The sequence below is a fragment of the Arctopsyche grandis genome, chromosome 6, assembly GCF_051622035.1.
Source record: "Arctopsyche grandis isolate Sample6627 chromosome 6, ASM5162203v2, whole genome shotgun sequence".
Taxonomy (NCBI): Eukaryota; Metazoa; Arthropoda; class Insecta; order Trichoptera; family Hydropsychidae; genus Arctopsyche; species Arctopsyche grandis.
In genome coordinates this window covers 24,273,967-24,294,561 of record NC_135360.1, presented here as the reverse complement: position 1 = coordinate 24,294,561, position 20,595 = coordinate 24,273,967, and the positions used below count along the sequence as shown (strand labels likewise).

The 20,595-nt window shown below is 32.9% G+C and overlaps 1 protein-coding gene across 1 annotated transcript in view; it reads left to right on the top strand.

The window, feature by feature from the left end:
* Positions 1-12,250, top strand: part of LOC143912658 (opioid-binding protein/cell adhesion molecule homolog) — a 109,965-nt gene extending 97,715 nt beyond the window's left edge. Inside the window, exons 5-9 of the mRNA XM_077431953.1 lie at positions 814-942; positions 2,468-2,605; positions 9,691-9,840; positions 11,859-11,927; positions 12,123-12,250. Of these exons, the coding sequence (XP_077288079.1) occupies positions 814-942; positions 2,468-2,605; positions 9,691-9,840; positions 11,859-11,927; positions 12,123-12,250 (614 nt within the window). The remainder of the gene's footprint in view (positions 1-813; positions 943-2,467; positions 2,606-9,690; positions 9,841-11,858; positions 11,928-12,122) is intronic.
* Positions 12,251-20,595: the final 8,345 nt, after the last annotated feature.

The following is a 20,595-nucleotide window of genomic DNA, read 5'->3' as shown; positions in this document are numbered from 1 at the left end:
ATTGGCTGTCTTTAAAGTCGTTTCTGATTGGCTGGATTGGTCAAAGACGTTTGTCGGTTGTAAAATAGTATAATTTTTTTTCGATTCAAATATATTTAATAAAAAACAAACGAAGATCTTTTTCGTGGTTTTCATTTCATTTTCATTTACCGAGAGAAGCCAGGAAGCACCAATATGACTATACATACATAAATGTATGTAGCTGTTAATGTGTTCAAAGAGATATCTTTGGATTTTATACTCGAAGATCTTTGAAAACTTTTGGCAAATGATGAAAATCAATATCATTGAAAATAACATAGAGATAAATACGGGAACATCACAGCGAGATAAAGCCAGAACGACAGAGTGAGCGTTTTAGATGTTCGATAAAAATAATTAAATATTTGTAACGAAAATACACTTTAAAATATTCATTTGTATTCATCGGATTATGGCGTTCGAGATCGTGACCCAATCGGGCTTTTTACCTTATCCAAATTTCAACCTCAACGAAATTGCTATGCACAACGTACACCTACATACATATGTACATACGTATGGATATGTATGGGTATATAATGATTTTTTCGCATTGAAAAATACCATAGCGTGTACCTGAATTAATTAAAATATTGTTTAAGCAGTTTAATTAGCTACGCGCGCGCTTTGAAAGTTTTCGAAAATAATGTAATGATATAACGATTATCTCCCGCGAGAAATTACCTTTTATATAAAGCCATCCCTTCGAACGAAACGTGCTCAATTTTTTTATGTACCTTTAAATCTCGTGAGGTTTGAATTATAATGTGCTATATGTATATTTTTCGACAGTTGCATCAGTAGAAGGACCAATTTTAAACATCAGCAGAGTGAACCGTCTACACATGGGTGCTTATTTATGCATCGCATCCAATGGTGTTCCACCGACTGTCAGTAAAAGAATTATGCTTATTATACATTGTAAGTATTGTCAATTATATATTTATTGCGAATTTACATATATAGCATTGTGATTATTAAATAATGTAGCATTGGCATGTAGAGGGGTTCCCGAGATGGGAGTGAAGACGCAGTGTGTTGTGGTAGAGGTAGTTTATTGTTCTTGATCCATCGGCCTGCCAGCTCCGAATCAATCACGGAACAGTCCTGCCGAATATTTGTACACAGCGTACACTCTCAGCACAGAGGGATCATTGGCCAATGAGTCGCGAGACCTTATTGATTGTATACGATTTATTCATGCGAGGCCTTTTTGGCGCGAACGCTAAAAAAATCAGGTACTAGTAAACCAGTGTTTGACAAGCATCAATCACCAAATCTTTACGTTACCTATTAAAACGTAATAAATACTCAGTGACGTTCATAGATTGTGCCGCCCTTCGGTAAAGTTCAAAATAAATATTATAAGCAAAATAAAATTTCATATATGTATGTATGTATTCTCGAATAACAAATTATTTATAAATAAAACATATGCAGAATATAGTAATTTGAGTTAACAATTTTAATTATTTTTGATTATTATTTTTTCTTTGATTTGCCGCCTCTCAAAATACGCCGCCCTTATACGCCGCCTTAGTTATTTTTGCCCACGGGACATGCCTGTGAATTCAATTCAATACTTTTGAATTTTTTATATCCAGAGATCGACGGACAAGTTGCTTTTGCCCACAAAAAATGGTTCATTATTGTCAACAATTGCTTTATTGTAATAGTAATTGACAATTGTGAACCATTTTTTGTGGGTAAAAGCATCCTGGCCATCTACGTCTGTTTATATGCATTCCGAAAAATATTTTGCTTAAAACTAGGTAGAAATTAATATACAATATATATGTACATACAATATAACAACTGAAATTTTCGGCAGTTATTAATCAATTAACAGTTGGTGATGTCATTTAAATTAAATGGTCAATGGCTATGTTCAGGTTTGGTTAGTTTAGTTTTTCGTTCAGCTCATAATTATATTGGATTAATCAAAATATCCATTCTATAAAATTGAAATCAAATTGAATCAACTGTTTATTTTACTTATTGATCATTTTCTTAAATCAAAATCAATTATGGTTACTGATTTATTAATACAAGGGAAGATAGACATCATTCAACTGGTAAGGATTAAACTTGGTGTTCTTAATCATCCTTTGTCTCTGTTTCTTTATACATCCATTCATATATGTATGTACTTTAAATCTTATCTTACATATTTATGTATAAGATCATTTATATATTTTTTTTATATACATTAATATATAACCTACTTCAAATTTCATATATCTTCTTAAGTAATGGGCAAAATCGGATGCTTAAATCCAATTTTATATTGTATAATACCATATGTATTTTACTGTGGGATGTTTTACGATCTTTTTAAATTTATTTCGGGATGATCTGTATCGGATGTGATATTGTCTGTCCCTGGGGTGCGTTTTATTTATAGAAAAAATATATAGGCTAATAAAATGAATTGTTTTTGTTGTAGTTCCTCCTATGATGTGGATCCCGAACCAACTGGTGGGTGCCGTAGAAGGTCTACCTTTGACACTGGAATGCCTTTCGGAAGCCTATCCCAAATCCATAAATTACTGGACCAGGGAAAAGGGAGAGATTGTTCCTCAAGGTAATAATACATACCCTCAGAATATAATGGAAATATCTCAATTGATTTATATCACGGAAAAAAATACTTTTCGGCCAATTTTCCGCTTTGTGCCGTCACAGTGTTTCCAAGTAAATATAACGAGTATATGTATATGTATGTATGTACATATATGTATATACATATAAACATTCATACGTGGGTAAGTAAGTACAAATACGCTATCTGGAAAATTTTCTCATTAGAGTTTTGGCGTGGCTTTATCGTCCAATAAATCGGAGCCGGTTATTTTAACCGCATAAGATCGATCGATTCGTCACGTAAGTAAATTCGAAAGCTCGTTTAATTTTTCGCCACAATTCTCTTTCGCCTTCGCGAAATTATTACCACGTGTAATTCGAATTGTAAATTCGGAATTATTTCCGCGACGAATCAAGTCTGCCGCATTCAATTATCCGTAATATATTTTCTTGTTTAAATCGACGATAAAATAGGCGCTGAATTAAATCGCCACAAAAAAAAATTATAATTTCGATCCGAAAACAAGGATGACTTTAAATAAGGCGAATTTTCTTTTCAACAATTGCGGCTAAAATATTCAAATTGTATCACATTATATTATCGTCTAATGATCTGAATTGCCGTGGACGTACAAATTGATACATCGCATGAATGTTTTACGTATCGCAAATTTTAATCAGAATAAATATTGTAACGATATGTATTTTAACACTAGAGTTTTTTTTTTTTGATAAAACACCAATTTTGAAATAAAAAATAATTTTAACTATAGTTAAAAGAAATCTTTAAAATTAAAAAAACGTCCAATTTTTACTTATTATTTTAGTTATACTTTTAATTTGTTTATAGCTCAATTGTAGTGTTACAAAATATTTAATACATTATTTAAAGACAATGCATAGTTTCTAAAACAAGCTACAAAAATAAATTGTAAAAATTAGAAAGAAAGTTTACTTAAATGTTCTAAACTAGGAGAATGGTTAGATGTTCTTAAATTAAGAGCAACGTCTAAATAGAAACAAAGGGTTGTGGAGTTGTTATCTGAGTCACGGGTTCGGAGCTAGAATCAAAGTCGTGAAAAATCATTTTTATGATTTTCTTTAATTAATAATATTACTATATGTAACCGAACTAATGTCCAATTATATTGTAGTAAATCCACTAATTAATTAAAATTTAATAATTTCTTTATGAAAATCATGAATTTAAATTACATTATAAATAGAATCGTTGCATTGCACGTATTCTGATGTACATATATACATATTATGGTCAAAACCAATTGTTTCCTCCATCTCATACTTTTTTTATATTCTCATTTTTACATTTATATTTTTATGAAACTCATTTTTTTGTGTATGAAACTCATTTTTTTGTGTATGAAATTCATAGACACACTATGAATATACTTACCATTAATTCCATAAATTGGCTACATCTCAATTTTTAGTGGTGTTTTTAATTCCTTTATTTATTTTCTGTATTAAAAATCGCCACTATTTTTACTATTAATAATTTTACACAAGTAAGAGAAGTCGATCTTGCTAAAATCGTTCAAATTGGAGTCGGAGTCAGAGTAGGAGTCGGAACCGATCAATTTTGAAGCGAATCCACAGCCCTATAAGAAAGCGGTACGAGAATAGCAACTAATACAAAGAGATTTTAATGGAATAATGAATGGTTAAATAGAGATATGAGAAAGCAATGTAATAATACATATATTATTTAACAAATACGATCTATTATTAAATAATTTAATACTATATAAATAAAATCATGAATATTTCTCTTCTACACAATACACACACAAATAATAAACAATCTTTCAAGGCATATCAAATCAAATCCGTTAATAATTTATTATTGCTTCTATTACTACACATACATATGTACATATATATGTATGTATGTATAAAAGCTCCAAAATAAATATAGCTATACGCATACATATCATTAAATTTCATTTCAACCAACGACAGCTATAATGAGAGTTATTTCGACTCTATTTAACGACAAAACTGAAAATCTATAAGTGCCCAAAAGGCAGGCTGAAAGTGGGAGGGATGGGGGGGGGTCATTTTTACCCAAAAAGGAAACTTTCAAATGGTAGGGGTAGGGTCCAATTTCTACCGGCCGCACTCGTTTATTATTTTCTTCTTAACGTTTCGACTAATGCCATATTCCCGTAATAAAAATATAGTTTTAATTTTTTTTCGTTTTCGCTCGTAATTATACAATATTAGGGGTAGCGAAAGTCACGCGATGCGATTCAGCTCCATGTTGGCGCGGCCGTATTTTCGGGTTCGCCTATTTATAACGCAATTACATGCCGTTTAGAGTGAGCCCGAGTTTTATCCGAATTTGTTTTTGTATAACGAGCCTCGTCCTTCGTCGTTTGCAAATAATAAACAGTTCCCGGTAAAATATCAATAATTATATTGTATACAAATTTTCGTAAGTATGTACATATGTACATACATACATATATGTATATAATAAATAGCGTATTCGTGTTCTGCTCTTGAGGCTAAAACGGCAATAATGTGTAAATATTGAAATAAAAGCGAGAGTTTTCGCTTTTATCGCTTTTCTTTACAGTGTTGCTGAGGACTGAGGTTGAATTTAATGATTTTTTTTTATTGTTGCTACTGGAATACGATCGAATTCGGAGGCTTTCCTGCGATTATGAATGTTGGTGGTTTGTTTTTATTCATTTATTCGAGCTTGAATGTGTGCAGTGTGGAAAGTTCGCGTGAATGCCAACTGAGTTTATTCAATTGCAGATAAATATTATAACCAAACATCACCAAGGGCAAAAAATATATTATATAAAAAGTATTTATATACGTATGTATGTATTTATAAACTTTGACCCGTTGCTATACTCAACGCGAAAATGTATTTTCGTTTTGATTGTTGACTTATTTTCGTACGTTTTAATTGTCTTTCGTACTAATTAAGGGTTCTGTGAATAATAATATAAAAATATAATATTTATTTTTATACGGTTATATGTATTGTGTATATATAATTACTCTCTTTATTATGTATGTATGTATATATAATTACTCTCGGAATTCAAAAAAATTACTTCAAATTCATAGTAAAAACACTTTATTGATTCATACGCGCGATTTTTCTATATCTTGGTTTTGTTCGGTCGATGTCTCAAAATCTATAAATTTCCTTTTCAAAATAAATATTGGAATCTATAGTCGGGTATTTTATCTTTCATTTGTAGTACTTTTCAGCTTTCAAATCTCTTTAAGTATTCATCCAGTTCAAATCAAAAGTCAAAAGTACATATTTTCACTTGGGATTTTTTCCCACTGTTAATACTATTTTATATTAAGTTTTTTCTATTGAAACATGTTTAGTGAGATAGTGTTCTGGCCACACTATTTTTTGTTTTCGTTTAAAAGGGTTAATTGGAAGTGTGCTGAATTTTAAATCGATATAAATCAATATAAAATAGTATTAACAGTGGGAAAATATCCCAAGTGAAAATACATACTTTTGACTTTTGATTTGAACTGGACGACTACTTAGAGAGATTTGAAAGCTGAAAAGTACTACAAATGAAAGATAAAATACCCGACTATAGATTCCAATATTCATTTTGACAGGATATTTACAGATTTTGAGACATCGACCGAACAACACCAAGATATAGAAAAATCGCGCGATTTAAAAAACACATATATCTTCGAATCTCGAGCCAATCAACATTTTTTATTATCAGATTCGTGTTCACTGGGTATAGATCTATAAGAAAAGTCATATCTCGTCTCTGAACCAAAAAAAAGTCGTCATTTGTCGAACAGTGTTATTATTCCCACATTAAAAAATATAAAAGGTATCTCTTGCCACTCACAGCTAATGACACAAAAAATTCTTGAAAATCTTGAACAAACATCCTAATGGCGATAGTCTTCAGCTCGATCCATCTCTGAGAAGAACGCAATGCGGCGCGCGCCTCGAATTTTCGGCATTCGGCGAACTTAACCCTCAAACGCCGAGGCTTTCTTCAGCCGGCAACACGCAAACGGGCAATTTAAACGGCGATCGACGTCTCCCGCACCTACGGTTCATTTGTTTTTAATTAAAACTTTACCCGGTCAGCGCTCGGCATTCAACATTAGGCGTTCCCCGACCGTTCAACTTTTGGCAGTGGGTAATAGCAAAGGATAGAGGAATATATACACACTACGACGCAACGTTGCGGCACGGTGAGGGGGAGGGGACGGTTCGCATTCTGTTTGCGAATTGTATGCGAATCACGTTTTTGTTTATGCGCTTTTGTGCGCCTTGAAGCGTTTTCAGTTTATTGAATGGGGTTTGAGGGGGGCGACGTGTCTCGTCCAGCCTGAAATGTTAACTTTGTATTCTAAGTGCACTGCGACATTAGCATACATTAGATACTTACTTGATCAGGAAACGAATAATACATATCTACATATATATACATACATGCATACATACGAAATACTCCCTGTGTTTAATTTAAAAAGGAAACATTTATAATTATGTTTTTCGTTCGAGAAAAATTCCACATATATACATACATAAATATTTTTAAATACTTTTTATTATAACTAAATTATGCTCACAATACATCTTATATCTATTTTAACAGCTTATATCATTTTCTATTTTACAATTTTAATTTAATTTTGTTAGTAATTATAGTATTGTTACGTACGCCGCGGATTGAGCGAATTGCACTTAGACCAACGGATATCTGTTATCGGATTAACTAAGTGCTTGCACTTACTTCCAAGGATTATATCTGGACTGGAAGTGCATTTAGGCTAAACAATGACCGTTATTAGTTATTTCTCAGAATCGGTACGGGGAGACCCAATGTCGTGGAAATACATATCCGAATACGTGACTATACAACAGGTAAACAGATTAGGCGTCCTGAGATATCTACCCTTTATAAGGCGGTACGTAGGCGATATCATGTCATTCTGGACTGAGCACTGCCAGTGCGTGTATCTCCTTAATCATCAATAAATGCTGTGAAACGACTGTTGGCCTTTTACTTGGATCCTCCACCCACCCCTACGCAACAGTATTGTATTATTCTAATGTCAATGTACAGCATAATAGGAAAAATAACTTAAAAAAACCTATTTACAATTCTTATAAATGTTCATAGTACATCTAATACAAGAAATACTTTAATACAAGATTGCTAATGGTATCCTTGACACATCTGTTTGTAACGAAATTAATTTTAACCGATTTACCAGACGTAGAAATCTGTAACTATCCACCAATTTGTCATAACAACAATTCATTTAATAGTACAATCGCACAAATATAACATCTTTAAGATGGTATGGATGATTGTCCCGACCTTTTTGATGACTCTTTCAGTACTTTTAGGACTAAGTTGAAGAAGCAAATCTGCGGTTGATTTGCTTCTTCACCTTCATTGCTTATTAATTTTAATATGTGTTTGTAATTTTTATCTTTTGTTTTCTTTATATTACCATGTGGCACTCTACATGGAATATAATATTTCATTTATATTTGTTTATTTTTTGTCTCAATGTACAGCCTTCTTTTTCATATTTTATTCTGTATGTGTGTCATTTTAAATAAAATTAAAAAAAAATACTACATAATATTAACTAAAGAGTCTCTTAAGTCGGCGATCTAAATCAGATTGTTTTTAGGTAATCTGTGATACATAAATATATGTATGTATGTATGTTTGTACGTATGTATAAACGCACTCTTCACTGTTCTTAGGGCGAAAACACACAGTGGTATGCGGTACGTGTTTTTTTAGATACTTTTAAACATGCGAAAAAAACACAGCATCCCTGGCCCATATACGTGGCACACAGTCCCAAAAATCACCCCTGGAGTGTTTTCAGTGATATTTTATCCTTGTATTTATCCTTGCTTGACAGTGATCGATAGCGGCGAATCCCATATTTAAAGAAATGTAGGAGAAACTTGTCGGTTGCATATGGATATGCATACACGTGTAAAAATAAATGAAAGCAGGATATGCAGAATGCTTATGCATTCTGCACGTGCAACTACACCCAAATTTGGTTTGGGAAACACCCACTTTTTACAGTCACAGCAGAAAGCCAAGGATGTGACGTCCCATACCACTCACTGTGTTTTTGCCCTTATGCTTGCTTTAATGCTAACCACCGAGATGTTGCCAAGTTTGATCCCGTGGGTTGGTCTCGATTTAATTCAATTTCTGTAGTGCTGCTTGTAAGTTTTGGATATTTTGGAAAATCTAATTTAAAAATCGCTAAAAAAAAATACCGCGGGCAAAGGGTTATGTTCCTGATCCGAACGGTAATGAATTTTGCCCAGCGGTAATGAATTCGTCGACAAAATTAAAACAAGTATTTAATGCAACGTTAAGCACCGAGAGGTCACCAGGTTCGATCCCATGAGCTGACATCGATTGAAAAGAATTTATTCTGACTATAATCTTTAATACCTACTGCTGATCAGACTTGCATATTTGTTTCCAATCAGAATTTTCCAATTTATCGAATTTCATTGTTGAAACAGTTCCCGATCGAATCATCAAAAATCATCCTACCCACTGTGTCACCACTATTTGAATATGATTTTAAAAATGTATACATATGTATATGTACAATTTAAATTCCACACATGTCGTTCAAGGGCAGACCAAAAATGGCATCATGGGAATACATATGTATATAAAATTGAGTCCATCGACTATGCCGCCTTTCCCAAATATGAAATAAAAAAATAAGTAATGCAGGTCCTTCCACAATTGTACTTGTCTTGTACTATATATTAAACATTGTCTGAAGTAAAGTCTTCGACATCGAGTCGCTTGGGACGTATTCAATTACCATACTTTTGAATCAATTGATTCGATTTATCAAATGTCTACAATCAAGTCTGCATTTAATAGTGACTGTAGCTCACGTATTTCATAACCCACAAATTAGATTTAAGGTTTAAGATTCTGTGAGCTCTGAAAGTTTTTCGCAATATTAAAGAAGCTCTCAATTTGTCTTCCAATTGATATGCGGAACGAGAATTTAAGTGTTCGTTATTTTTTTCAGGTGGAAAGTACGAGTCTGTCGTGATCGAAAACTCCTACAAAATTCACATGAAACTCATGATCAAAGCGATAGATCCGTCCGACTACGGATCGTACAAATGCGTATCGAAAAACTCTCTAGGAGACACTGACGGCACAGTCAAAGTGTATCGTAAGTAGACTTTCCGTATTAACAGTAGTTTGCTTCGACCGTTATTGTTATATATAATGCATATAATATACTGGAACTTCGAGTTAAATTAAGCGCCATTGGTAAGTTCTGAAAGGAACCATTACAGTCTCGAGCGACAAAGGGCAAAGTGGCAAAAATATGACAAAGTGCAGTTGGTTCAGTCGACACTTATAAAAGTTTCAGATTAAAAGCACTTCTGTTATAGGTTGGGTGAGGGGGGTTTGGGGGGGGGGGGGAATCGACCATTTTGAAAGGACAATAACCATTCTTGGTGAAAGATCGCTCGCGAATAGTGGCACTAGTTTTGTAACAATACATGTATGAATGTATGTATATAGTAAAGTTTAACCGTTCGGAGAAAACTATTGAAGCTACATAGAAGTGAAAACGATCGCTGTTGAACTATTTTAAGGACTTATGTAAATAAACGCGTGGATCCATGTTATTCTTTTCGTCGCCACTAATGGATAAAAAATGTTGATGTTCTTCGCTCGAGTGTGTACCTTAATATCTTTCGCCTGTGAAAATTCGCATGAAAAATGTGCTCGTATTGTTGGGCTTACACGTGTTCGAGCTTTTGTCAGGCGCTTTAATTTATTTTATTCTCTTTTACTGTCGTTTGAAAAAAGCACGTTTTGTAATGTGCTACCAAAAGCGTACGACTTCGTAATTTAAACTTTGACGTCTGGTCTGTAGGGTCGTGATGGCATACAAGTGCCGACTTCATCGGAAAAACTCGACTTTCTTTTAATCAACTGCTTGTAATGAGTCCTTAAGATGACGTGGAATTTATCGTCGCGATGGTTTTGATAATGAGTCTTTATTTATACTAACATTTTTTGGTGATTTATTAAATTTCATTGTGCTTTTGTGTGTCTGAGTAGGGGTGCGTCCTTGTCGTGTAAAGTTATCATAAATTTTCACCATGAATCTGGACATTTATAAATACACTCAAATTTAAGCTTGCATGATTTTATTTACATAGCGAGATATTATTTTAATAATCTATACATATATGATTTATTTATTTATTTAATAGTTTTGGACCATTGTGGCATTACAGGAAGAACCTAATGCGCCACAATGGCCTACATTTGAAAAAGATATAAAAACATGATATAAAAACAAGTAAACTGTAAATAAAGGAAAAAAGCAAAAGCAGAAAACATGGTAAAATAAAATAATAAAAAAAGTAACAAAAGGAAAATAATACATCATTCAGAGAGAAAAAAAAATAACAAAAGTGTAAAAATTAAAAATAAAATCCATAAATCCCATTCTTTGTTTACACTGAACAAAATTAAAATAGTATATAAAAATAAACAAAGGAGAAAGAAAAAGTAAAATAAAATAAAACAAAATATAAATAAAAATAAAATCACAGCGAGGCCCAAATGGAAGAGAGTAGATTAAGATTCCACTCATTCATCACATTCAAATTAAGAAAGTAATGATGAGCGCAGGTTACCAGATAAATATTTTAAAATAATATCCGATAATCTACGCTCCCCAAGGTGGAAAATATCACATTCAGGGACAGCAGCAACGATTTCATTGAGAAGTCGAATGGCTCTTGGAATAGGAGCCATTCGAAAAAGAACTGTGCGAGCAGCAGGTACAACCATCAAATGATGATGTCTACCACGCACATAATTATTAGGGACATAAAGTCCCAAAATGATATGTACATATGTATGTTAAGTTCTAGCAATATGTACATTACTTCAAGTACAAATATGTATATGTTTATTTAATAGTTTTTTTTTATCTGTTTACAGCATTTGCAAGAACGACGCAAAATTCCGACGTTGAACTGACAAATAAAAAAGGTGTGTTTTGTTTTATAGATTTTCATTTTCCAGCTACGATTTCTTTTCAAGAATTTTAGAATGAATCTGCTTTGTGATTTATTAATGGTTGTTTTGTATAAATTTCCACATCGCATACATTCAAACATCCATTATAATCTCTTATTATGTGTGGGATTTTATTTGCAGATAAAAATCGTAAAACTTCAAACGCCGTAGATTCAAATGACATCGCTGACAACATTGTCGGCTCTCAAGGTGTGATTTCCTTTTTTTTATTTTCATTTAATATTTCTTTGATCAACAATAGCTTAGAAATATCAAGGTGAAAAATTTTTCTTGTAAAATATTCCATTAATTTTTTTTCGGCGATTAAATAAAAATGAATGTTGGAAATAGAGTGTTTTTATAATCACAATTTTCATTTGATATTTTTCCATTACTTTGTCGCAGATCTGAAAATGAGAACTAGACAAGAAATAGACGATCAAGACTATGAAAATTCTCAAGAAAATCACACTTCAAACCTGAGTGTTGTAATCATCGCTACGACTTTGCTATTCCTACGAAATTGGATTTAAATATAATATTTATTAATTAACAGACATTTCTCATTTTACTAGTGTCTTCAACAATAAATTTTTCAAACTGTATGATCGGTGCCTCAAAAATTTATTGTCTAACTCATACTTATATCCACTTGATTTTATTAAAAACAAATGTCAAAGATGAAATAAAAATCTGAAAAATAAAAAAAACATATCAAATTAATGAAAATGTCTTAATAATATTAAGTTGAAATGATAATTATTTTATAAGTGACAAAAATTAAGTGAAATTAATTATTAATAAATGGTAGTCGATGTAAAAGTTGGACGGCATTTTATAATTTCAGATATGAACGCTTTATTCGGAAATAAATAACTATACATTGTCATCATTTTTAGTACATATTTATGGACTGATAAATAAACTTATTAATTCTATATGTTATAATAAATTCTTCATCAATGTAGTATCTTTAAAATAGATTAAAATAAAATTTTTAATTCTTATCGTAAATGACTTTCCGTAGTACATATAATACAACAGTGCTATTTATAAGTTCTATATGGCAAATATAAAAATTCATACAATTGTAAATATGTACATCATCATCATCATCAAGATACATTGTTTATTCATAAGTGAATGAAAATAATTTTATTTTTGTATGTATCTATTTAGATATATTTCTAGTAAATGCTAACGTGTTTTATGAACCTTGCATTTCACCGAATAAGTTCCTCTGTAAATAAAATTCAAATGCTGTTGCAATAGTTGATTACATATCTACATATAACATTATACATATTATATTATAGAATGGGTCTTATTTTCAATTAAAAAAATATCATGCAAAAGTAAACATAATGTGTTAGAAGCGATATGAATGTTTCACAAGTAGAATCCTGTGTCGTAGACTTTTCAAGTTAAGGTTTACATTTATAAAATTAGATTAGGATGCTATTTCAGCAAAAGTTATGTAGACCTATGCTAGCTCTTCTTTATTATTTTTTTGTTTGTTTCAATTACTAAATCTCGTTCCCTGACTGAATAATATAAGTATTTTGCGCAAATATTATATATGTATGTATGTATTGCGACGGTAGAAAATGCTTAGAATTGTTGCGCCAATCGAATTTCAAGTATGAACAAGCAGTCTCCCGTCTATTAGTATTTATGTAAGTAAATTACAATTATGTATGAAGTATTTTTTGTTCTTGAAGTGTTAGACAAAATGCTTACTTAAAAAATATACAATTAAATTTTAATACAACTGCTTAAATATTATATTATTAATAACCTTATATCCCTCCTATAATGACTTTCAATTTATTATTTTTTTATTACATTGTGAAAAATATTTTCCTCGTTGTTGAAATTTATTTATATTACTCCATTGCTGGATTCATCGAACACTTTTCAATGATATTTATTTATTTATTTAAATTTGGACTGAATTATTTATTTCGGCATAACTGTCTCGACTGTTTGGACTATCCCGGCCAAAACGGGACGTATGGTCACCCTACCATTGCGCCACAATGAACGAAAATATAATAAAGAGAGAGATAAAAAATATGTACATATATAAAACAGACAAAAATATATTTATACATAATCATAAAAAAATAGCATTACAACCCTAGACCAGACTTGGGCGGCAAGGATGCTGCCATAAAATAACAACAGATTTCTCCATTGTTCTAGAAACCAGAAGAATGGAGAAATCTGTTGAGAAATGATTGACAATAGTGAACCATTTTTTTAGCTGTAGAACATCGTGTCCACCGGTCTCTGGTCTAGAAAATATCAGTTAATAAAAACACAAGTGATATATTTAACTAGCAGCATAAATGAGTGGTTAGCATATAGTGCTTGCAAACCAAGTAGACACAGGTTCAATCACTGCCCGGTGCTGCTGGCCAAACCTTGTATATGTGACTCCACGTCGATCGTTTCCTATTAGAGTTTGGCAATTTATCTGATTTTCATTGAAACAGTTCCAAAATATTGGCAACCTTGATCTGTTTCTCGCAAATTTCAAGTTTTTCAGCATCTGGAATTCAGTGATTTACAAAAATGCAAATTTATCATATTCATTAAATTTAGCCATAGATTTATCTATGCTACTGTGTAAAAATTACACTACAAATTGTTTATCGATGTTTGTAATTGGCAAGGAAGGAGCATTGGGGTTTTCCTATTAGGCCTTTCTAATATCATCATCATCATCAACATCCACTCCTGGATGAAAGCCTCTCCAACACTCTTCCACTCGTCTCACATTTTCCTAATTTCGTCTACTCATCTTCCCTGCGATCTTCCATTCATCCTATTGCATTCTCTCGGGTACTATTCTAGCACTTATTTTTTCCACCTTTCGTCCATTCTTCTAGCCACGTGGCCCACCCATTTCCATTTCAATATTTTTACTCTATCTACTATGTCCACTACCCTTGTCATACTTCTCACCCACGTGTTCCCCTTCCTGTCTTTCTTCGTTATTATTTCAATACACATATACCACAGTGTCTTTACAGGTTAGCCCAACTGTGGCCAGAAAATACATAAAAACATTTTGTATTAACAAACATAAGTATAAGAAGAAGAAAAATAATATTAAAAAAATTCGGATGTGACCAACCCTGACATTATCTATGTATTTGAAGAATATAAGAAGGTCACAAAGCAAAATTCGATAATTAAACGTACATACATACACGTTTACACATACCGGTTATAAAAACATTTTCGATACAGCTTGAGCGTAAATGTAGGAAAACTTACACAAGACAAAAGTTCCGGTTGTCGGATTTTGTAAAAAAAAATTTTATTACTAAAAATCATTATAATATTATACACATTAAATATTAAGAAAATAAAAATAAATTAAACGGTCAAAATAAAATAATGAAATATCGTTTAAAAAAAATACTGCTTCCGGTTTACGAACTCTGACCAAAACCTTATCAACTCTAAGTTAGTACATAAAGAATACAAATATTTATACTTCTTTGAGTGCATTGGATATTTGTGTAGCAACTTGGCGTCTTATGTCCAAGTTTCACATCCATACGTCATCACTAGAGAACGGACCCAAAACGCGCCGCTTATTGTTCAATTGTTGTAAATGCTTTGTAAAAAAGGTTCGGCAAACCTTTAACAATGCATTTACAACATTTGAAAAATGAACGGCACGCTGGTTATCCGGGCTTTAGTCATCACTGTCAAAACACATTGATCGAAGGTCTTTTTCCTTAGGCAAAGTGGCATTTTTGATTTTAATACCGCATTCATTCATCCAAATGCACTCCATCCTAAGTTCATTATTTCTTCTTCATTACTATCGGACATGTCTATTATTTGTCCTAAGTATAAATAACTATCGACTAAATACTTCTACTATACATACATATATCATCTCTTTTGAAGCTATCGGGCATACAATAGCTATTGAACATTAGTTTGGTATTCGTAATATGTACGTACATACATATTCTCTCCCAAAAACACATTATTGTTTTTTATACTACTATGTATATCGCCATGACAATAAATTTCTTTGTGCGTTACGTTTTACATACAATGAATTTTTGAAATCGTTGAAGTTTGATCTGTATTAAATTTAATCGACACACATAACTCGCCTAATTTGTTTATCATTTTCAATTCCTATCATAGATGGGAAAAACTGCATGTATTCTTGAGAGCTGAAAGCTTCCCGTGCGGGGAAGTGCAGCTGCTACCTATTAAGCCTGACATAATAGTCACATTAGCCGTAATGCGAATGTAAATAATACACAATATTTCATGCAAAACGTTCGCATAATGAATACTTATTATGCGAGAGCCTCCGCGTCGCGAATAAATCGAAAAATACGCTTCAAAAAAAAGACCACCACATACATACATACATACATCCTTTTTGTGAAATGTTTTCACATTCTTTTCAGACTTATTTTATTATCATACTATACAAGGACCCATCCGTGACGTTTAATTTGATGCAGCGAGTAATTTGTGCCCGGCCGTTGTCCGGCCGGCGCGCAATTACAACGCGAATCTTCGCGATCTGTTGGATTTATGCGGTCGAATCACGCGAGCCACGGTTTGGAATCGCATAATTAGTCCATCGAGTTGTTAAACTGCGGCCGTACGTTTATTATCCGCGATTTATCGAATCAGTCGTGATAGGAGGCAGGGGTTGCCAACCGCCGACCGAAATCGCGCGTCGAGAATTTTTCGACCGGTGTAGAATACCGACATCGAAATGCATTATGGCACTTTGTGTTTTGTTTTCGATTTGTGCAATTTGTATTGTGCGCTTTGAAACTGTTTCGAATTCGGAATATCTGATTTATTCTTGCGATAAATTTTGCAGAAATATGCGGTTTTAGTGGATTCCGATTCGTTCGCTTTGATTAAATTCATTACACTGTCTGTTGAGTGCGACGAAAATTTAAGAGGGCGTTGAAGATTGTTTTACGTGATACACACGTTTGTGTGCTTTAAAGATGTATTGTAATTATCTATTGACTAAATATTAAATTGCTGGAGACCATGTTCATGGCTGGTCCATAAATTATTTTGATAAAGTACAATTTCGCCTTCAAAGACACAAAGCAACAACATAGTGATTATTGATTGATATGATTATTTAGTCAAAATTATTTTGATGGCCACTTTCTTTGCAATTTATGTATGGAATAAAGAATAGATGATTAAATCATGGAAACACACAACTTTTTATTTATCCTTTCCACTTTGGATGCGTTAAAACCTTAACGTGACCAATCTTGATTATTTATACTACTTGCATATTTTTATCCTCGAAAACGTATCAGGTGAGCGAATTTAGTATATAATATATTTATTTTTACATAGATATATACCAGGAAGGCCTAACAGGTAGACTCCAATGCACTTTCCTAGACAATTAATTAGAAACATTGCAACATTTTTTATTGCATGAATCGCTTTATTTCGAGAGGCCGAAGAAAATGAAATTAACAATTAATTAATCCATAGAGACATCAATGGATTTAGATTTAACTTTTTAAGTACATCAAATATTTAGACTTGGCGCCGGGGAGCCGCCGGATTCTAGAGAAACATTGGTTGGGAACTTCGTGAACAAGTCAAAATTTCTATGACGACGAGCCTTTAACGCCCCTCTGAGCCTTTGCCTTCTAGGGATTCGCCCTTGGAGCTCCCCTGAGACTTTGCCCTTTAAAAAATAAATCAAATCGGTGCCTATGAATCGAAAATGACGGTTGCACTCCCTGTGGCGCCCCCAATGGGGCCCTATGAATCGAAAAAAAAAATCTAATAATTTTTTTGATGACGGCTGCGCCCCTTGCGCCCCCTGCGCCCCCTTCGGAGTCCTATGCGGCTATGCCCCATAAGGCTGTGGCGTCCCCGGCGGGGCCCCATGGGGGTGCGCCCCCTGCGGGGACTTTGAATCCATTGGATCGAAAAAAATCGAATCGGCGCCTATGAATCGAAAAAAAAAAATCGAATCATTTGTTCGATGACGTCACGGATATACGGACGAACGAACAAACGAACCAATGATACATATATATACAAAGTCTCTTTCTAAACTATATATTAGATATTGATATAAAATCAATTTTATCCCGGGCATACAAAGTAGTATTAAATGAATTATAAAACATATCCGAGTATATACATATGTATATGTGTACCTACATATGTTACTTGAAATTTTATTTATAATTTCAAAAATACTTAAATAGAAACCATTTATATGTATGTTCATATAAAGCTTAGTTTTCTTTATTATACATATAAAGCTTAACTAATATATATCATACATATACATATTCAATATTATGAGATCGTAAAAAATGTACTTAAACGTACACAAGTGCCATCTCAACAAAGAACTAACAATGACTATGCAAGTAAGTATCTTTATGTATCATACAAAAATGTCTCGCTCATCTGACGGAAGACATTTTCATGGTAAACTAAAAAAATTCCATTAAACGAACAACATATTCGAAATTCAAACATTATACTTAGCTCTATAAAAGAATACCGACCATTAAAAATTACGACATTGAAACTCGTTATATGTTAATAAATTTATTTAAATTAAATTTTTGTTTTCTTTTATAACAAACAAACTTTGACTGTGTAAGGAAAAATTTAAATGTAATTTTGTATATGTAAATATAACTTAAAACAAGTGTTCTACCCGTGAAAACATTTCAAGCAACATTTCCAATTACAGATTGAATCCAAACGTTGTAAAATTTTCTCAACCATCTGCCGAACGATCATTTGCATCTGAAAACTGCAACGAGCCAAAGTTGAAATAACCTGTCCCAAAAACGGACGACCTGTACCTAGTTAACGAGCATAATAAGAGAGAGCCGGTCGTCTTCAAGATGACAGAACAGGAGAGTGGGATAGGAAGACCAACTTTGACAAAATTATGAATGAGACATTAACTTGTGTTTAGTTCGTGCATTTCCCGGCGCGGACCCACCAAGTTCAGAGACGCAAAACTTGGCTCGTCGTTAGTTGAAAATCTAATTAAAGTTGAAATTTTATAGAACGCAGACGACAGGTATGTAGGTAGGTACCCATTCATATCTCGCCCGCCACGGCACGTTTCGAATTTTTTATCCTTTTAAATTTATTTCGCCAAGTTGGGGGCAAAACTTTGCGAAGTCTCCATTCAGGACGTTTTTAACGGGTCTCCTCACCTCGTAGCATAAACAATAAAACGGCGACCTTTTGTGTGCCATTAACGGAAGGGTCGACCTCACCTGAAAGACACCTCGTTTACGAGAAAACCGCGAATTGCCTGGAGATAGCCGCGACACGTGATCTTAACTGCCTACTGAGCGCGTTGAAAACAATTTATCTATTAAAAGTTAATGGAAAACTAATTCCTAGTACAAGATACAAAGTGTACCTTTTATCATCATAATTACATACAACCTAAGCGCCCTTATTCCAAAACAAATTACTGGCGTCTGAGGCGTATACAAATTAATATAATTCAAAGTTGTTATAAATCTAGCTTTTGTCCATACATAAATGCTGTCAGTATTATTAAACACTTGTATATTGCCATTGACATTCTAGAGGTGGTTTTAGAAAGGAAACGTTTTGAAATAAGATATACACACTCGGAATATAATAATGTATCAACAATTGGAATTGGATTCCCGATTCCAGTTTTAGTTCCAATTCTCGATCCCTATTTCAGTTCCAATTTCCGATGCATGTTTCGATTCCGATTCCCGATTCCTGCTTCAATTCCGTTTCCCGATTCCTGTTTCAGTTACGATTACCGATTTCCGCTTCAATCACGATTCCCGATCACTTTTTCAGTTCCGATTCTCGATTCCTGTTTCAATTCCGTTTCCCGATCCCTGTTTTAATTCCGATTCCCAATCCCTGTTTCATTTCTAAATCCCAATTCCTGTTTTAGTTCCGATTCCCGATTTCTGTTTCAGTTCTGATTCCGGCTAATTATTACTATACGTAATTGTAACTTTATTTTAAATCATGTATCAATGTTTTATTTAAAATCATATATCAACCGTTGAAATTTCAACGGGCACAACACTGTTAGATAATAACTTCAAGATATAATCAACAAAAATCCAACGAGATCTTTTGGCTTTCATTTAATATCAGAAAAAAAATTGGCTAGATGTACAAGGTAATAACAATATAAAACGCTTCAAAGCACACAAATAAAAAATAATATTTGATCTAAAAAGCTACATTCAGGAAATATGGGTCATTTAATTCAAATTTAATTTAATATTTTAAAATTATACTACATATAGTATTTTGGGCTTACGTATATGTACATATGTCACAGCGTAGCTCACTGGAAGAGCTATTTTTTACCAGTGGAGAGGTCGTGGGTTCAATTTCCGGCCAAATACGCTGCTGGCGAGATCTTGTGGTTATTAAAAACACAAATCGACCCTCTCCTGTTAAAATTTTCCGATTTTCCTACCTTAATAGCTGTGGCGGATTCAATAAATCGGTATGCTTCCTCTCAGTTTTTCCTAACATAATATGTACACATATATATATATATATATATATATATATATATATATATATATATATATATATATATATATATATATATATATATATATATATATATATATCTTGCAAATTATATTTTATATATAACTAGCTGAACCCGGCATTCGTTGCAATGCCACAATAACGCATGCAATTCCCATTCTCGTTCCCATTCCCATTCCCATTCTCGTTCCCGTTCCCATTTGTCGGAAAATCGCAGGCAGCAAACACGTTGGTCGCGACACGAAAACATTTGAAATTTTAGCGTTTGCAATGACACTCATTCCCGTTT